Source organism: Gekko japonicus, unplaced genomic scaffold, assembly GCF_001447785.1.
Source record: "Gekko japonicus isolate JY-2015 unplaced genomic scaffold, Gekko_japonicus_V1.1 scaffold48, whole genome shotgun sequence".
NCBI classification, from domain to species: Eukaryota; Metazoa; Chordata; class Lepidosauria; order Squamata; family Gekkonidae; genus Gekko; species Gekko japonicus.
The window spans coordinates 2119628-2135101 of NW_015174273.1; the positions used below are offsets into that span (position 1 = coordinate 2119628).

A 15474-nucleotide genomic window follows, 5' to 3' on the forward strand; every position below is an offset into this window, starting at 1 on the left:
AATGTTTGAGGAAAGACAAGAGCTGGCGTAGTGACCAGCAAGTAGTAGGGTTGTCAGGTTCCCATCTGGGCAGGGGTTCCCCTGCTTTTGTGGACCCCTTTCTGCCAATGGCCAGCTGGCTGGTGGGGGGAACACCACCTCCAAATGTCACCTAATGGCATCGCCTAGAAGTGATGTCATCACATTGCCAACGTCAGGGGGTGGCACTCTAGTTTTTGGGCAAAACTGTATGGTAAAATTGGGCTCAAACCACAGAGTTTTGCCCAGAAACTAGAGTGTCACCCCCGATACCAGCGATGTGATGATGCAGCTGATAAAAACTAATTTACACTTCACTTTTACATTTCTCTAACTGCAAAAGAAAAAAAAACCTGTAAAAATTTCCTGTAACTTTCATAACAAAATCCTGTGACAACAGTTAAAAGTAGCAATCAGTCTAATACCTACAAGGACCGCATCAACTGAAATCTTAAGTCTCATTGAAGTTAACTGTTTTCTTCTCAGTTCCACTTCCATCAAGTTCTAGTTGTTGGGATAAATTAAACATTTTACCTCTGTAAAAGGTACTGAATGTGAATTAAGGGCACCTAAAAATAGTTCATCTGTACTTTTGCACGATAGGCTTTACAGAACATGGAAGCTGTCACCATGGATCAATTCAACAGTCTATTTAGTTTGGAGCACTTGGTCTGTGCCACCATGCCAAAAGAAAGATAATTAAACAATCAAGGTTGGGAGTGAAAGACTCCACCACTTCAGTTCAGAGTTATTGTGCAGACTGGCTACTTTCTGCAAGGTCGCCTCAACAGGAGACGATAGCCTTCCGAGACACTCTTGCAGGTCACCACCATCTAAGCATGATACAATTCCACCATCCCAGAACGCAGCTGCTACACCACAGAGGCACTTGTGGAATTTTGTGTGTGAAGCTCTGCTTGCCCGTCCAAGAAAGGCAATAGTTCGGCTTGAATTCAAGCCACTGATTGACTCTGCCTTATGAAAACAGTTGGCATCCTGGAAAATGAAAATAATCGGTGCAACCAAAGCATATCATGTCCATGTGACTCCTCTTCGAAATCCAGATGATGAAGCTAATCAAATTTACTTCCTGTGAATCCAGCACTGCACAAAACAAAGAAAGCGCACTAATGTACCTTATTTTCTTTTACATGCTGTGGGAACACCAAAGCAAGGGGCTTCTAAAGGTTTTCTCTTATTTTTGTATAACTGGACTTCAGAGGCAAATTACAGGTCGCTCTCTGCTTATATGCATTAACTGGAGCTTCTTGACATTAGGAGAACACTGGTATGGATCCGGCTATTGGTGGACTTCATAAAGGAGGACTTTCCCACTTCCCCACTTCCCCTCCTCCTTCAGTACGCTGACTCCCCCAGGTTTTGTTCCTGGGGTCAGCAGACCCTCATCAGCAGCCTAGGAAACAAAGTGGGGGTCTGCAGAGGGAGGGGAAATCACTGCCCTCCTTTCCTGCAAATGGAAACACCATTTTGTCAGAGGAACAGTTTGGTTGGATATATGCCATTAGGTTCATCTTTCAGATTAGCGACAAAGGACAAGCCCCAAAGTAACAACACTTAAATACTTGTCACCTCACTATATGGGTGAGAACTATTCCCTCTTGGCTCACATGGGATCAACAAAGGTTCAAACCTCTAGTCTGGCCACATCCCCTCTTGCCTAAAAATGGCAACTGGTGAAGGAATTGCTGAAGGGGACAAGATGCAGGTTTCTTCTATTCCCAGGTCTCTTGCTATCTGCAGGATGTGGCTACTGTCTCCTTTGATTCCTTTCATCGGTACTTTTTCATTTCCAGCTCAGCTGGATCACTCAGTCTCACTGTAGTTTCAGTTCCCTGGTTCCACCAGAGGGTTTCTGCAGAGGGAAGGATTTCCGTCCATAGAGCATGACTTTCTCACCTCCCGCTGCAGCCTGAAATACTGCTTCTTTCCATCTGCAGAAATGCTCCATTGATCAAGCCAGTGCTTATTGGTTTACTGTGTTCCCTAGCAGTGGTGGAATAGGATAGCAGCAGAAGCAGAAACCTGTCAGCTAGTAGTTGTTTCCAGTTGGGGCTGAAAACATTCCCACAGCAAACCCAACACCAGTTACTTTTCAGCAAGTTCTGGCTTTTCTGCAGAAATAAGCAGAGTGTTCTAGTGCGGTTAATGTATTATTTTGCCTCTCTGTCTCCTGCCTCAAATGCTACCTTGCGTGCTGGCAGCTTCCAGCCGGAACACACATGAAACTGCCTTAGACTGAATCAGACCATCGAAGTCAGTATTGTCTACTCAGACTGGCAGCAGCTCTCCAGGTTCTCAGGCAGCGGTCATTCATATCCCCTGCTACCTGATCTTTTTAACTGGAGATGCTGGGATGGGACCTGGGACCTTCTGCACACCAAGAAGATGCTCTACCAGGGAGCCACAGCCACAGACCTCACCTCAAGCATGGAAAGAGATGACAAAAACTCTATTCTTCCTTTCCAGGTCAGAAGACTCAGGCTTGAGATGCTGCACCCTAGCACATTCCAGTAATATTCTCAGATTATGGTTAGAGTATTCAAGGAAGTGAGGAATTGTTAAAAACACTCTCTCTCGTTGCACTGGAGGACCATTCAAATGCAAAACAGGGATCAAAGTGGATGAGGAGCTGTGGAAGACCCCAGCCTCACATCCTGATAGTCTAACAATACAGGGTATTTGTGCTTTTATTGCCTTAGAGAGCTTTTCTCATAGGATGTGGCATGAAAGTGCACCACAGACATTCGGTAAAAATACCACCAAAATGCACAGACCTCTTTGTGATGCTCCAGAGTAAATCCCATAAGCCATTCCAGTTTCTCTAATCCATTCCAGAGTTTTGGCACAGCAAAATGCCACGCTCTTACAGAAGTCCATCCACCTCTACGAACATGTCTTTAAAGCATTCATATCCCACCTTATCTCTTCAGACTCATGGCAGCTAACAATGCAACACCCAGTTGAAAGGACACAAATTTCAACATCCAAGTAACAAACTTGAAAGCGCACAAAATTTAAAAAGCCGCCAAATGTGCCACCTGGTAGGCCACTCCAAGGGAACAGATCCACTATTGACCAGATCCTAGCTGTTGTCAGATGCACAGTCCTATGCCAGGAGAAGCCTACCTGAGGAGCATAATTGGGGCATGGGAATATATCTGGAGATGCACTTTGATAAATATGAGGCCTTAGGCCATGAAGCACTTCAATAACCAATAACCAGTACTTTGAGGCCTGGCAGCAGAGAGGGAGGGGACAGACTAGGATTTTTCTTTTCACTAGCATGCAAGAGCTCTATCTTTCTCTGCCTATAAGGTAGATCCTGGAAAACCTACTTGGCTCTTAAGCTTTGCAAAATAAAAAAAATATATAAATAAAGCCGCATCCCTGTCAATTAGAATACAGTCTACGCATATTACCGAACTGGAAAAATGTATGCCATGAATTCACTGAGACTGCTAATCATTATGTACTTACAGGAAGATGTATTTGTTCCTTCAGTGGAGGCTGATATCTTCTCTATAGGCTCTGCAATATACAGAAGGCAAGATGATAATGGGGATCTGTAAGCTGTGCTTTAGCCTGGAGTTAGCCTTTCCAGGAAAGGAAAATGGTTTTTAAAAAAATAAAAGGAAAACGCTCTGGAAAGCAAGAAACTTCAAAGTAAGTACAAGATGTCTTAGGCAAGCTGTGGGGAAAAGTGCTACTACAGTTGGCGGAAAACTGGCAGAACTTGGGAAGATGTTTTTCAGTTGTTTCTAACAGCACAATGGATCAGTCATTGTGGAAGGGATTACGTATAAGGCCAGGGATGAAAAAAGACAATTCGTTTGTCGATTTGAAGACTCCATGCTACATGAGAAAAAGGCTATGTTTAGATGGCTCTACGAAGACTAAGAGTCCATAAGAAGTGCCTAATTTAGGAAATATCCAGGGCAGGGAAGCGGGTTTAGTGTCGAAATGTGGCAGACAGGTGAAAGAAGTTTTCAGTGAAAAGAAATCCAACTTGAAGTGGCTTGGAAAGTGAGAAACAGGGAACGATACATGCTAGCAGTCAAGAGAATTTATGAACCTAGAAACTAACAAATAAGGAGAACTGAGAGAAATCAGAATTGTCTAGGCTTCTGAAATTGTCAACTTTTGTTAATCTTCCCTACAAGTTTAAAGCAAGGTTGAAGATCTCCTTAGCTAAATGCAAGATCAAACACATGCCAAGAAGCTTTATCAAGTTGCAGACTGAGGACAATTTCAAAGCAAATGACTGAGGCCCCTTTTTTGATCTAGCTCAAAAATGCAGGCAATTTCATTCCACCAACAACTTCTGTTATACCAAAAAAATAAATAAATCCAGAAGAGCTAATGACGTGTCATCCACTTTCCATTGCTACAAAGCTGACAAATGAGCAGAACCAAGCAGCAGCATGCAGTTAGAGCATGCAAGACCTGAACGAGGGCAGATTACCATTTTGCGAATTTGTAAGGGGCAATTCACAGAGAATATAAATGTGGCCCTCCTTGTAAATACTTTGTGAACCCTACCTTGAAAAAAATCCTGTAAGGAGAAACTTAAAATAGATTTGGTGCGTTATTATTATTATTATTATTATTATTATTATTATTATTATTATTTAAAGCACAATGTCCTTATGGAGGAACCGGAGCCAACATAAACAGTAAAAGCAAAAGAGCATCAACTATGATATGAACGTGTTTTAACTTTCCAGATTAAAACACTGAAATCCAGCACTGCCATGCTATAAGAAGGGCACATGCAACAGCGGAGGAAATTAGAGGCATCTACATGCTGGGCCAAACAGAAAACTGTTAAAGAAGAATATAGGACCCAGCAGGCTGCTATTTTTAAACCGCGTCCTCTTGAGCTCTACCACTCCTGACAGGTTGTTGCAGTGGATAACTTAACACCATGTTTAAAGTTGAGAGAGTCTCTAAAACTCTAGCAGAGAGCTCATTTATTGCTTTAAATGAAGTGAAGATTTAGATTTCCAGGAAATCAGATGGTTGCTTTTTTACCCTTCTGCATGCTGAAGCTCTAGCTACAGGCAAACTGTAGAGAAAGGTGGAGTGAAGACCTGAGTGTGAAGAATTAGCTGAAGAGGGACAAATCATTTAATTTGACTTACGTGAAGATGTGTTTGCTCCTTTGGTCAAAACTGGTATTGTGTTGGTGGGTTCTGCAAAACAAAACAAGAATCAGTAGCATTTATACCATGACTTGACTGTGTCTCTGCATTGCCAGGCGTACAAAAAAACTTGTCTGAAAAAATGTGGAAATACAGCTGGGGGGGGGGGGGCAGGGTTAACCCAAACTTCTAAAATAAATCAACAGGGATAATTGCTATAACTGGCCTCAAATATTTGGAGGAATCTCTTTTTGTCAGAAAAGTGAAATGTTTGACAGCCATTGCTGGAAGAAAGAAAGGACCAGTTCCTCTTGGGTGAGCTGCTTTGAGGTTCCTCTTTCTATGATCCATCATTCCCTTTACAGAATAATATCTGGTAACATCTGGACTAGGATTAATATTACATTTCACACAAGTAAACGCTGTGTGCTCTGGCAAACAGGGCTCCAATGAATGATTCAGCAGAAATAACTGTCAGAGAGAAAAAAACCAGCTCTGAGTGTCTGTTTTCAGAAATGAAACTACATTTTAGTGCTGCATCAGGATGAACACACAAAAACTTCAGTTAATCCACGAACAGAATGCACAACACTGTGTAATACATGAGGTGTCTTGGCAGAGCATTCTGCTGTAAGTAATACTCCATTCTTAGGAGAAGGCTGGGATTGTTTGTCTCACAAAATAACATTTACTTATACCGGGGCCAAAGTATAGTCTTTCAGTTCACTTTTCTCCATGGAACTTCTTTGTGAATTTTCCTTCTGTGGTGTAAAGATGTGCATGTGTCAACACTGTGCATTGTAGCTCTCTGATGACTCAAGTGTCCTCATTCCAACATGGAATATGAGAAAACACCAGGACAATCTCATTTCAGGACATACCATGATCATTCTAATATGGCATCGTAAGAACAGGAATAAGAAATCTCAAACACTTGAAGGGGTGATGACAAAATAACTGCTAAAACAAGACAGATGGGCAGATGGGAATCCAGTTCTTTGGCCTTCCAAAGCTCTTTAAAATCAGTGATTTTTTCCTATTAATTTTTCCATTCCTCTAATTGTTCACACAGAATGTGTGTTGACTTTTATCTAATGTATACTTTCCAGAGTTCCAAGACAAGCATGCAGCTACTGTTTTCCATTTTCAAGTTGTATGTGAATTTGAAGTATAATAATTTTTTTTCACTTGTAACTACTTCACATGTAGTTGTGCTAGAAAAAGATGCAGGCCATGGGGCATCAAATACAACAATTATGATCCTCTCCTCACCCCAGAGAATGCTTTTTAGGCACAGAATCATAATTCTTTACTTTTATCAAATATTTTCAGCTGGTATGTATAACCAACTATTTATGTTTTGATCATTTCCACAAATGCAAACCCCTCTCCCAACTCTTCCTTGTAGCAAAGTTTTTCCATAAACGTTAAAGGCTTCCTTAGGACACTTTACTGCTTTTCATCTCCGTTGCACTGGCAAAACATTACATCCACTTTTCTTTAACACCACTTTGGGTAGTGTAAAATAAAAAGCCCAGGTGAGGTCAAAGAATCTGGCAATGCACAGAATATGTGCAAATGTAGTTGATAGAAAGAGAATTTTCACAGTTTTTACAGATATATAGTCATTTGCTCAGTTTTACTGCTGAGCTGCCCAAGCAATTAGCCTTTTTAAAATCACAACAGGGAGGAAAAGGAATTCTCTCAGCAGAGGTGCCTGTCATCAATTAGACAATTCCAAAACAATACTTTCTTTGCCTCTTAAGGAACAGTGTTCCACCTGGAAATGGTATAAAGTGGAATGGGAGTGATTCCACAGGGTCTTCTCCTGACTCCATAAAGAGAAAAGCTACAGCAGAGGCAGTTCCATTAAATCCAATGCTTACTAGATGTAGATGGGGGAATCTTGCTTGCAGATTTGATATAACTTTAGAACAGAATGATACCTAAAAATGCTTGAAACACAATTCAGTGGGGAAAAACCAGGCAATGAGAACACCACCAAGCAATGTTGGTACAGTTGCAGCATAGGGATGAACAGTATTGTAGCATAGGGATGAAGAGTATGAGCTAACAGAATGGAAGTCCTCAACTCAACACTCATCTACAAAGTCACTGGGCAGCATTACCCAAGACAATATCATCTATAACATGTGCTGCTGTAAAGATACTGAACTATACTGTCAACACTACAGTATATTTTGGAAAAACTAAAATCATTTAAAAAACCACTACAGAATTCTAAGTGCTCTAATGGAAGTTAACAGTCATGTATACCCAGGAATCACGATAAGTTATAACTATCAGATCAGTACACAGCTGGTACAAAAAAAGCACTATTTCAATGAAGCTAAGATTTTGGCTCCATCAAAGAAAAACAGGAACCAGATAAACAGAAAACAGGAAGAAGTTAACTTGAGGAATTGCAATGCTTGCTCCAGTGCTTGCCAAAGGCAGATGGCAACAAGATTTCTGGACGAGAGACAATTGCCTTCTACAGATTCTCAGATTTGAGGGAATATGGACTTGGAGACCCACTATCTTCTTTCAAGTGATGAAGCACTTCTTCTAGGAAAGCCACTGCAAGGTTCAGCACAGGAAATAGAAAACATTTGCCTGTGCATCTTCCCCCTTTTCAGGTAAAATGCTGAGTGGAAGTTCATGAGAAAATGAGAAACAGTTTAAAGATGGTCTCTGTAGCCCAACAAATCCTCTGAAAGATTCAGTCACTGGCTGCATCTTAAATATAATCCTTTGTTCTTATGCACTGACCTCATTGGTTAAGAAACAGAAAAGTTCCTTGCTCACACAGGAGACTCAGCAGGCATGACTCCTGAATCAACCATTAAAAAAAAAAAAAAGCTTCCATACTGGATGATGGATGATCAATACTGGGGGTTGCTGTAACAACTGCTTGCAAAGTTAGAATTGTTTAGCAACTTTGTCACATTAATCTTGGGGAAAGCTGTCAGATCACTTAACACATGATGTAAGCATAGCATAGAATATGGGCTCTTTTTGTAGCAGGAAGTCCTTCGCATATTAGGCAACACACCCCTAATGTAGCCAATCCTCCAAGAGTTTAGAGTAGCCCCTGTAAGAAGAGCTCTGTAAACTCTTGGATTGGCTAAATGAGGGGTGTGCCGCCTAATATGCAAAGGAGTTCCTGCTACATGAACCTTTCAGAACAACAAACTAATCCAATAATCTTTGCCTTATAATAGTTGGGATTGCTTGTTTTTTAGAACCCAAAATCAAGAGATGTAGGGCTTTAATTTTCAAGATTAATAATTCAGGCTTGAAATGATGGCTATGGAATCAATGGAGAAGGCCAAGTTCACTGAACTCAACTAGAAATCTTGTAACGAGTTCAATGGGTCTGAATGGTTAGTTACTTTACCACAACAACACCTTTGATTTTTCAAAGATTACTGGTGCCAGCCTCTATGTTTTTAAACTATAAATCAGCATGATATGTGATTCCTGGCAACAGTTAACTCCAAAGAGAAACATGTAGAAATAAATTATGGGGAAAACCTGTAAAATGAATACATGATGCACAATGAAGATAATTAACAGTTATGTCCAGATCTGCAAACACAAACACAGATCTCCTGTATTGTATGGAGCATCTTTAACCAGCCTGGGCTGGTTCACCAAATGTGACCCTTCTTAGAGAGGCAGGATTTGGTTACAATTATTCGTGTACTTGCTATTTCTAATAGGCTGTCTTCCAGTTTGGTGTAGTGGTTAAGTGTGCAGACTCTAATCTGGGACAACCGGGTTCGATTCCCCACTCCTCCATTTGCATCTGCTGATGTGACCTTGGGTCAGTCACAAGCTCTGGCACAGCTGTTCCTGAAAGAGCAGTTTGTGTCAGAGTTCTTTCAGCCCCACCCACCTCACAGGGTGTCTGTTGTGGGGAGGGAAAGGGAAAGGAGTTTGTAAGCCGCTCCGAGACTCCAAATGAAGGGCGGGGTATAAATCCAATCTCTTCTTCTTCTTCCTCTGAGATCATCGCCTGAGGACTTTATCCATCTGTTTTAAGAGGTGAGATGTGGAAAAGCTAATAGCATGGCCTATTGTCATGGCATGGGGCCATGGTGGCTCAGAGGTTAAGACGCTGAGCTGCAGACAGGAAGGTTTTGGCTACTTTTATTAACACAAACTACAAGCTGCCAAACTACAGACCTTCTGGTCTGCAGTGCAGCATCTTAACCTCTGAGCCACCGTGGCCTTATTTAACTGTGTTAATTTGTTGTTGTTCAGTCACACAGTTGAGTCCGACTCTTCGCGACCCCATGGACCAGATCACGCCAGGCCTTCCTGTCTTCCGCCATCCTCTGAAGTTGGCTCAATTTCATGTTCGTTGCATCTATGACACTGTCTAACCATCTCATCCTTTGCCGTCCCTGTTTTCTTTGACCTTCAATCTTTCCCAGCATCAGGGTCTTCTCCAATGAGTGCTCCCTTCTCATTTGGTGGCCAAAGTATTTGAGCTTCAGTTTCATTATCTGGCCTTCCAGGGAACAGTCAGGGTTGATTTCTTTTAGGATTGACTGATTTGATCTTCTTGCAGTCCAAGGGACTCTCAAAGAGTCTTCTCCAGCACCATAGTTCAAAAGAATCTATTCTTCGACGCTCGGCCTTCATTACAGTCCAACTCTCACAGCCATACTTGACTACTGGGAATATCATTGCTTTGACCATGTGGACTTTTGTTGGCAACGTGATGTCTCGACTTTTTATCATGCTGTTTAGGTTCGCCATCGCTTTCCTCCCAAGGAGCAGGCGTCTTTTAATTTCATGGCTGCAGTCAGAGTCTGCGGTGATCTGGGATCCCAGGAACATGAAGTCTGTCACTACTTCCACGACTTCCCCTTCTATTTGCCAAGGAGTGATGGGGCCGGATGCCATGATCTTAGTTTTTTTGATGTTGAGCTTCTAGCCTACTTTTGCGCTCTCCTCTTTTACTCTGAGCAAGAGGCTCTTTAGGTCCTCTTCACTTTCTGCCATTAGAGTGGTATTGTCTGCATATCTGAGGTTGTTGATCTTTTCCCCGGCAATCTTAATTCCTGCTTGTGATTCATCCAGGCCAGCATTTTGCATGATATACTCTGCACATATATTAAATAAGCAAGGTGACAATATACATCCTTGTTGTACTCCTTTTCCTATGCTAAACCAATCAGTTGTTCCATATCTTGACCCCTATACAGGTTTCTCAAGAGACATGGATCACTGCCCTGAAGTGGCGAGGGAGCTTGCGTGGTTCGATGAGGCTGTGGACTATGCCGTGGAGGGCCACCCAGGACGGACAGGCCACAGCAGAGAACTCAGAGCAAGTGTGATCCACTGAGCGTGATAAAAATAATTAAATTAACACGAATCAATAAAACTTACTGGGGATTAGCTATATAACTTGAAATACAAATGTTGCTTTGTATTTCCCATGATAATCTCCTACCTGGCACCACAATTTTGTACAAGCAGTACATCTGTTCATTAACATTTACCTTATCTTTTGAAATGGAAAGGATGGCATGGAACTGAAGTTCTGTTTCCAGAGCCATAATGTTAATTTACCCATGCCAAGGATTAGACTTATAACATCTTGCCTAACATTTAAAAAATTGCCACTGATCTCTAAATTGTCTTCAGTGATGGAAACTGAAGGGGTAAAGCAGCAAACATCTGGCAGAATCCAGCATGCCTCCACTGAGAAAAAAGAAATGCACACATATATTTACACATTGACCCTATTCGTTCTTACACCAAACACAGAAGTAAGAAAAATAAATACAAGGAAGGAGAATCGTGTATTTCTGAAGTAAAGTTTGTACCAAAAGTCAAAAAGTTGGGGGCAGTGGGAATTACAAAGGCACAGAACTTCAGGAAACGAGATCTCTTATAAACAAGCCTAAATATAGATACTGAATATATTATGTTTGGCACATGTACCTGGAAATGTTGTTCTTAATTTACACAAAATGTTATCGGTGCCCTTCATTAGGGTTTAATAAGATCCTTAAAATATTACAAAGCCTGTATACCACAAAGATGCAAGAATCTTTTGTAGAGGAAAAGAGTGACAAATTAGTTTGCGAAAGGCAATTAACATAATGTACCCAAACCCCAGAGTTTGCTATTTATATCACACTTTCCCTCTCCCAGAGAACTTCACACAGCCATCCTGACCTCAATTACTCTCTCCTAAGGAGGGCTGAATGGCAAAATAAAAATCCTTTTTAACAAGCATGCAGGGAAAGCTCTTGCAATTTTAAGAACAGAGAAAACATGACCACTACAAATGCCAAATTACTGTGGCCTTAACTATTTCTATGTACTGCTTTGACTGGATCTTAAATTATTATAGTATTTACTTTCAAGGTGACCCAGATGAGAAATTTTGGCTCCCCCCCCCCACATCCAATGAGGTGACCACACCACAAAATCCCCCAATAAATGTAAGGAAGTCTCCAAGAAGCGAAATTTAACTGATAGGAAGACCAGCATAAAGGTTACAACTTGCTAGTGCTAACAAAGGAGGAGAGAACAGCAAACAAGAAGACAAGTTTAACTGGTACAGAAAGAGCAGTGGACAGCAAAACAAAACAAAAAACCCTTTCAAATGTATGTTAAAACATGGCCAATGAATAATTCACACCTGTCTTCTCAGGAAAAAAGCCCTGTAGAGAGGTTTCCTTTCTAGTTTCTGAACCAAAGAACAAGCACTGGTGGACCTCCTGATGGCACCTGGTATTTCTGGCCACTGTGTGACACAGAGTGTTGGACTGGATGGGCCTTTGGCCTGATCCAACATTGGCGTCTCATATGTTCTGATGTTCTTAAGCAGCGCTAAAATTCTCAGCTTCTCGTGTTAAGAGAGGACAAGACCTTGCTGTAATAAACTGTATCCTCTAGAAACTGGAGAGGCAATGCTAGGCTGGTGGACAAGATGTGTATGTTTTCAAAACATTACTTTTAAACAGATGACACAAGACAAATAAAAGACAAAACCTTATAAAAAAAGCAAATTTTTCTAGACTGAGTAGTAGCTCTAATTTCTACTACTATCAAATGAGGAACAGCTCAGAACAACTTTACTATGAAGAACATCTTTTACAGCACCCCCTGAGCCTTGTATAGGAACAACCTACCAATTCCTAATACTGTTAATTGGGAATGTCTCTAAATTTTGAATTCTATCATTACAATAGCTAATGGAATCTTTATCAACTACTTCACCAGGTGAGGCTGCCAATTCTGGCTGACACTATTCCTGGGGAATTTTCTCTTCAATGTGATATAACTAGTTCAATCCATTCACAATATCAAGTTATTCCCACCTTCACAATATCAAGAGAGTACTCCTACTCACTTGGGGTGTTAAACAGGAGAAGACTGAAGTAGTTACAGCCACACAATTCATTCGGAGGCAAAAACAGAGGTTCTTTTCTGATATGCACCTATGGTGCCTTTGTTCTTACACTTAGACAAGAGGATTCACAGAATAATACACACTTATCTTGCAATTATGTTTATACTCCAGACAAATTAGCACATTTCCCAATTACTTTGACACTTTCAAAAGTAGCAAGGGCTGAAGTGGACAGCCATACTTGAGCTACCTGCAGTCTACAATTACCAAGATAAACTGAAAAGTACAATAGAATTTGTGTGTAATTCTTTTGTTTCTTTAACTGAAAAAAGTAAAGAGGTTACAAAAACAATAATAACAGAATAAAGACAAAAGAAGACTCATAACACATTAAAAATAAATAAAATAGAATGCTATCTTTAAATGTAACTCCAAATAAACATACTGCATCCTTCAATGACGTTATATAACCATTTGCACATCTCTGACATCTATTAAAATATGTTAGTTTCGTTAGAAGAGAAATGTTTCAAATTTGGCTAAATCAGTTTCTTCCAATATGGTGCAATCATTGAGCTGCAATCAATAGTCAGTCAGTTCCATACCTGTATTGTTAATTACATATTTTACATACCATACCAAAATAACTTTAGGAGCAAATGGAATTTGATACAGGATCATAAACAAAATGCAACTAATGCCTGTAATAGAAGGGCAGGGCAAAAATACACGAAACAATAGAAACTTTGCCAACATAGATTTAAGAAATACAAAAATTATTTAATGTGAAATCTTGAATACAGAATCCACCAAATTAACTACACCAGTCTAGGGCTATTATTCCTTATTGGCATCATTAGAAATTCAATTGATGTTTTAAACATCAGAGTAAAGAAGACAATCCTGTTGGGTACCTATGAATAAATTACATTTCTCAAATATGTAATTATTATCAACAACACAACTGAGGAATTTTTATATTTCCGTGACACACTGTCCTCCCAAACCAAATTTCTCTAAAATGCATTATAGACATCTCTACTCTGCCCACTAAAATGCATTCTTGTAATGCAGAAACCTTAAAACATCTCTGGGATCACCCAGCTTCCTTACCACATTCGAGCCAATCCCATAGCCTACAGGCAGTCAATCCCAACAGGTGCACTACTTTATATGGCTAAATTCTTTTTAGTTTCCAAAATTCAAGCCAATCTTTTTTGTTATATATTGTCAGGAAGACCCCTGAATTTTGAATTAAGCTTCCTATTTCCAAAAGACTCAAGAGAAGAGGAAGAAAATGGGGTGGAAGAGAAACTGGAGAGTCCCCTTAGTTCATGGTACTCATAAGGAGAAATTCAGCAAAACCTTTTAGATAGGTGCACACAACAGGCTGGTAACAGGAATCCAGTAATGCAATCCCAATTTAAAAACTCAAACTATGACCTTATTTCTGGGCCTTCTGGCAGACTTGGGGGGGGGAGAGAATGGCCATCTCCTGCATGTATACTTCTGTAGAAGTAATTTGCTGACATGCACAGGTTAATATGAATGGATGGTCTGGGTCAATAAACTTTCCATTGATCTAATCCCCTGAACTTCGCCCCCTGGCTCCCTTCAAGTTCTCCAGCACCACCTCCCACCAGTAGGCACCTTGACACTGTAATCTTATGAATATTTACTTGGAAGTAAATTACAGTGAGCACAGTGGGATTAACATCTGAGTAAGCATGCATAAATTCGTCTTCAAATTTATGCACGCTTATCCCTAAATAAACATGCATAGGTTCAAGCTTTAAGGTGGAATCCTATTTATACTTGCCTATGAATAAACTCGGTTGAAATACAAAATGACTGACCACCAAACAAACATGCAAAAAATCATACTGTGAGAAAGTGTTTTGTCTCTAAGTAGAGTTTAGCTCCTTTGTCACAAGGAGCAACAACTGTAGGTCTCTTACCTGGGGGGGGGGGAAGCTCCCCTCTCCCAGTTAGGCTAGCAAATAAAAATGGGTGAAGGGAGCAGACCTCGCATGAACTGTGCACTCTTCTTTTGCTCATGCCACTCAAGGGTGTAACAAGCAGCAATGAAAGTGATGGCTGCACAAGACAAATGAAGTGGGCTGACCAAACGAAAGCTACCTCCACTGCTAATTTGGTTTCTCAATCAATATGACCTCTCCACAGGCTCATCATGGCAATTAAAACGGAGGTGAGGTGTGAGGTATGGGAATACTGCACACACTATTTCTTTAGCTCCACAGCCAATCACAAGCTGTAGAAAGGTAAAAACCAAGTTAACAGAGGTGTCCAACAAGGTTGCCGTTTGGCCCCTTTCCTTTTTAACCTGTATATAAATGACAGTGATAGCTGTCTCTCTGGTGAATTCTTCCATCCCCCTTGTTTGTCTCAGACACCTGTTTCAAATTTGGGTTTTTTGCTGCTGATGCCTTACTGATATCTCGGTCTCGCCTTGGTTTAAGCTGTTTATTTTGCACTGTATTGTTTCCAGGAGTTTTTAAGATGTAAATTGTTGAAAGACCCCAGTTTTAGTGTTTTTAAAGGTCCTTCCACCACATCATTTAGCTTGTTTTATGAATGGTCACTCGACTGATCAGGTGAATACATTTTATTATTTTGGTTTTTTCTTCTTCTTATAACTAGTCATGGACAAGCCATAGTAATGCTGCTGAGAAACTGGCTTCAGTGTATTCTTCAGCCCTCTTACGATTCTTCCAGTAACTATGCATCAGCTGGTATTTGAGCTTTTCAGGCTAAGGCTGTTCCATTGTTATTATATGGTACACCTCTGGCCGTTGCCAAGGTTAACGATGAATATGATTCCCCTTTAGTTTCCTTTTTATGTTCAATATAAAATTTGCCAGTGTGTACTTCTGGTCCTGTAATCCATTTGGA

At 40.6% G+C, this 15474-nt stretch overlaps 1 protein-coding gene across 1 annotated transcript in view; it reads right to left on the reverse strand.

Moving 5' to 3' along the window:
- Positions 1 to 338: 338 nt before the first annotated feature.
- Positions 339 to 15474, reverse strand: part of LOC107120938 (pro-neuregulin-1, membrane-bound isoform-like) — an 87952-nt gene continuing 72816 nt past the window's right edge. The window contains exons 4-6 of the mRNA XM_015423727.1: positions 5181 to 5231; positions 3517 to 3567; positions 339 to 352 (exon numbers count right to left, since the gene is read on the reverse strand). Coding sequence (XP_015279213.1) covers positions 339 to 352; positions 3517 to 3567; positions 5181 to 5231 — 116 coding nt within the window. The remainder of the gene's footprint in view (positions 353 to 3516; positions 3568 to 5180; positions 5232 to 15474) is intronic.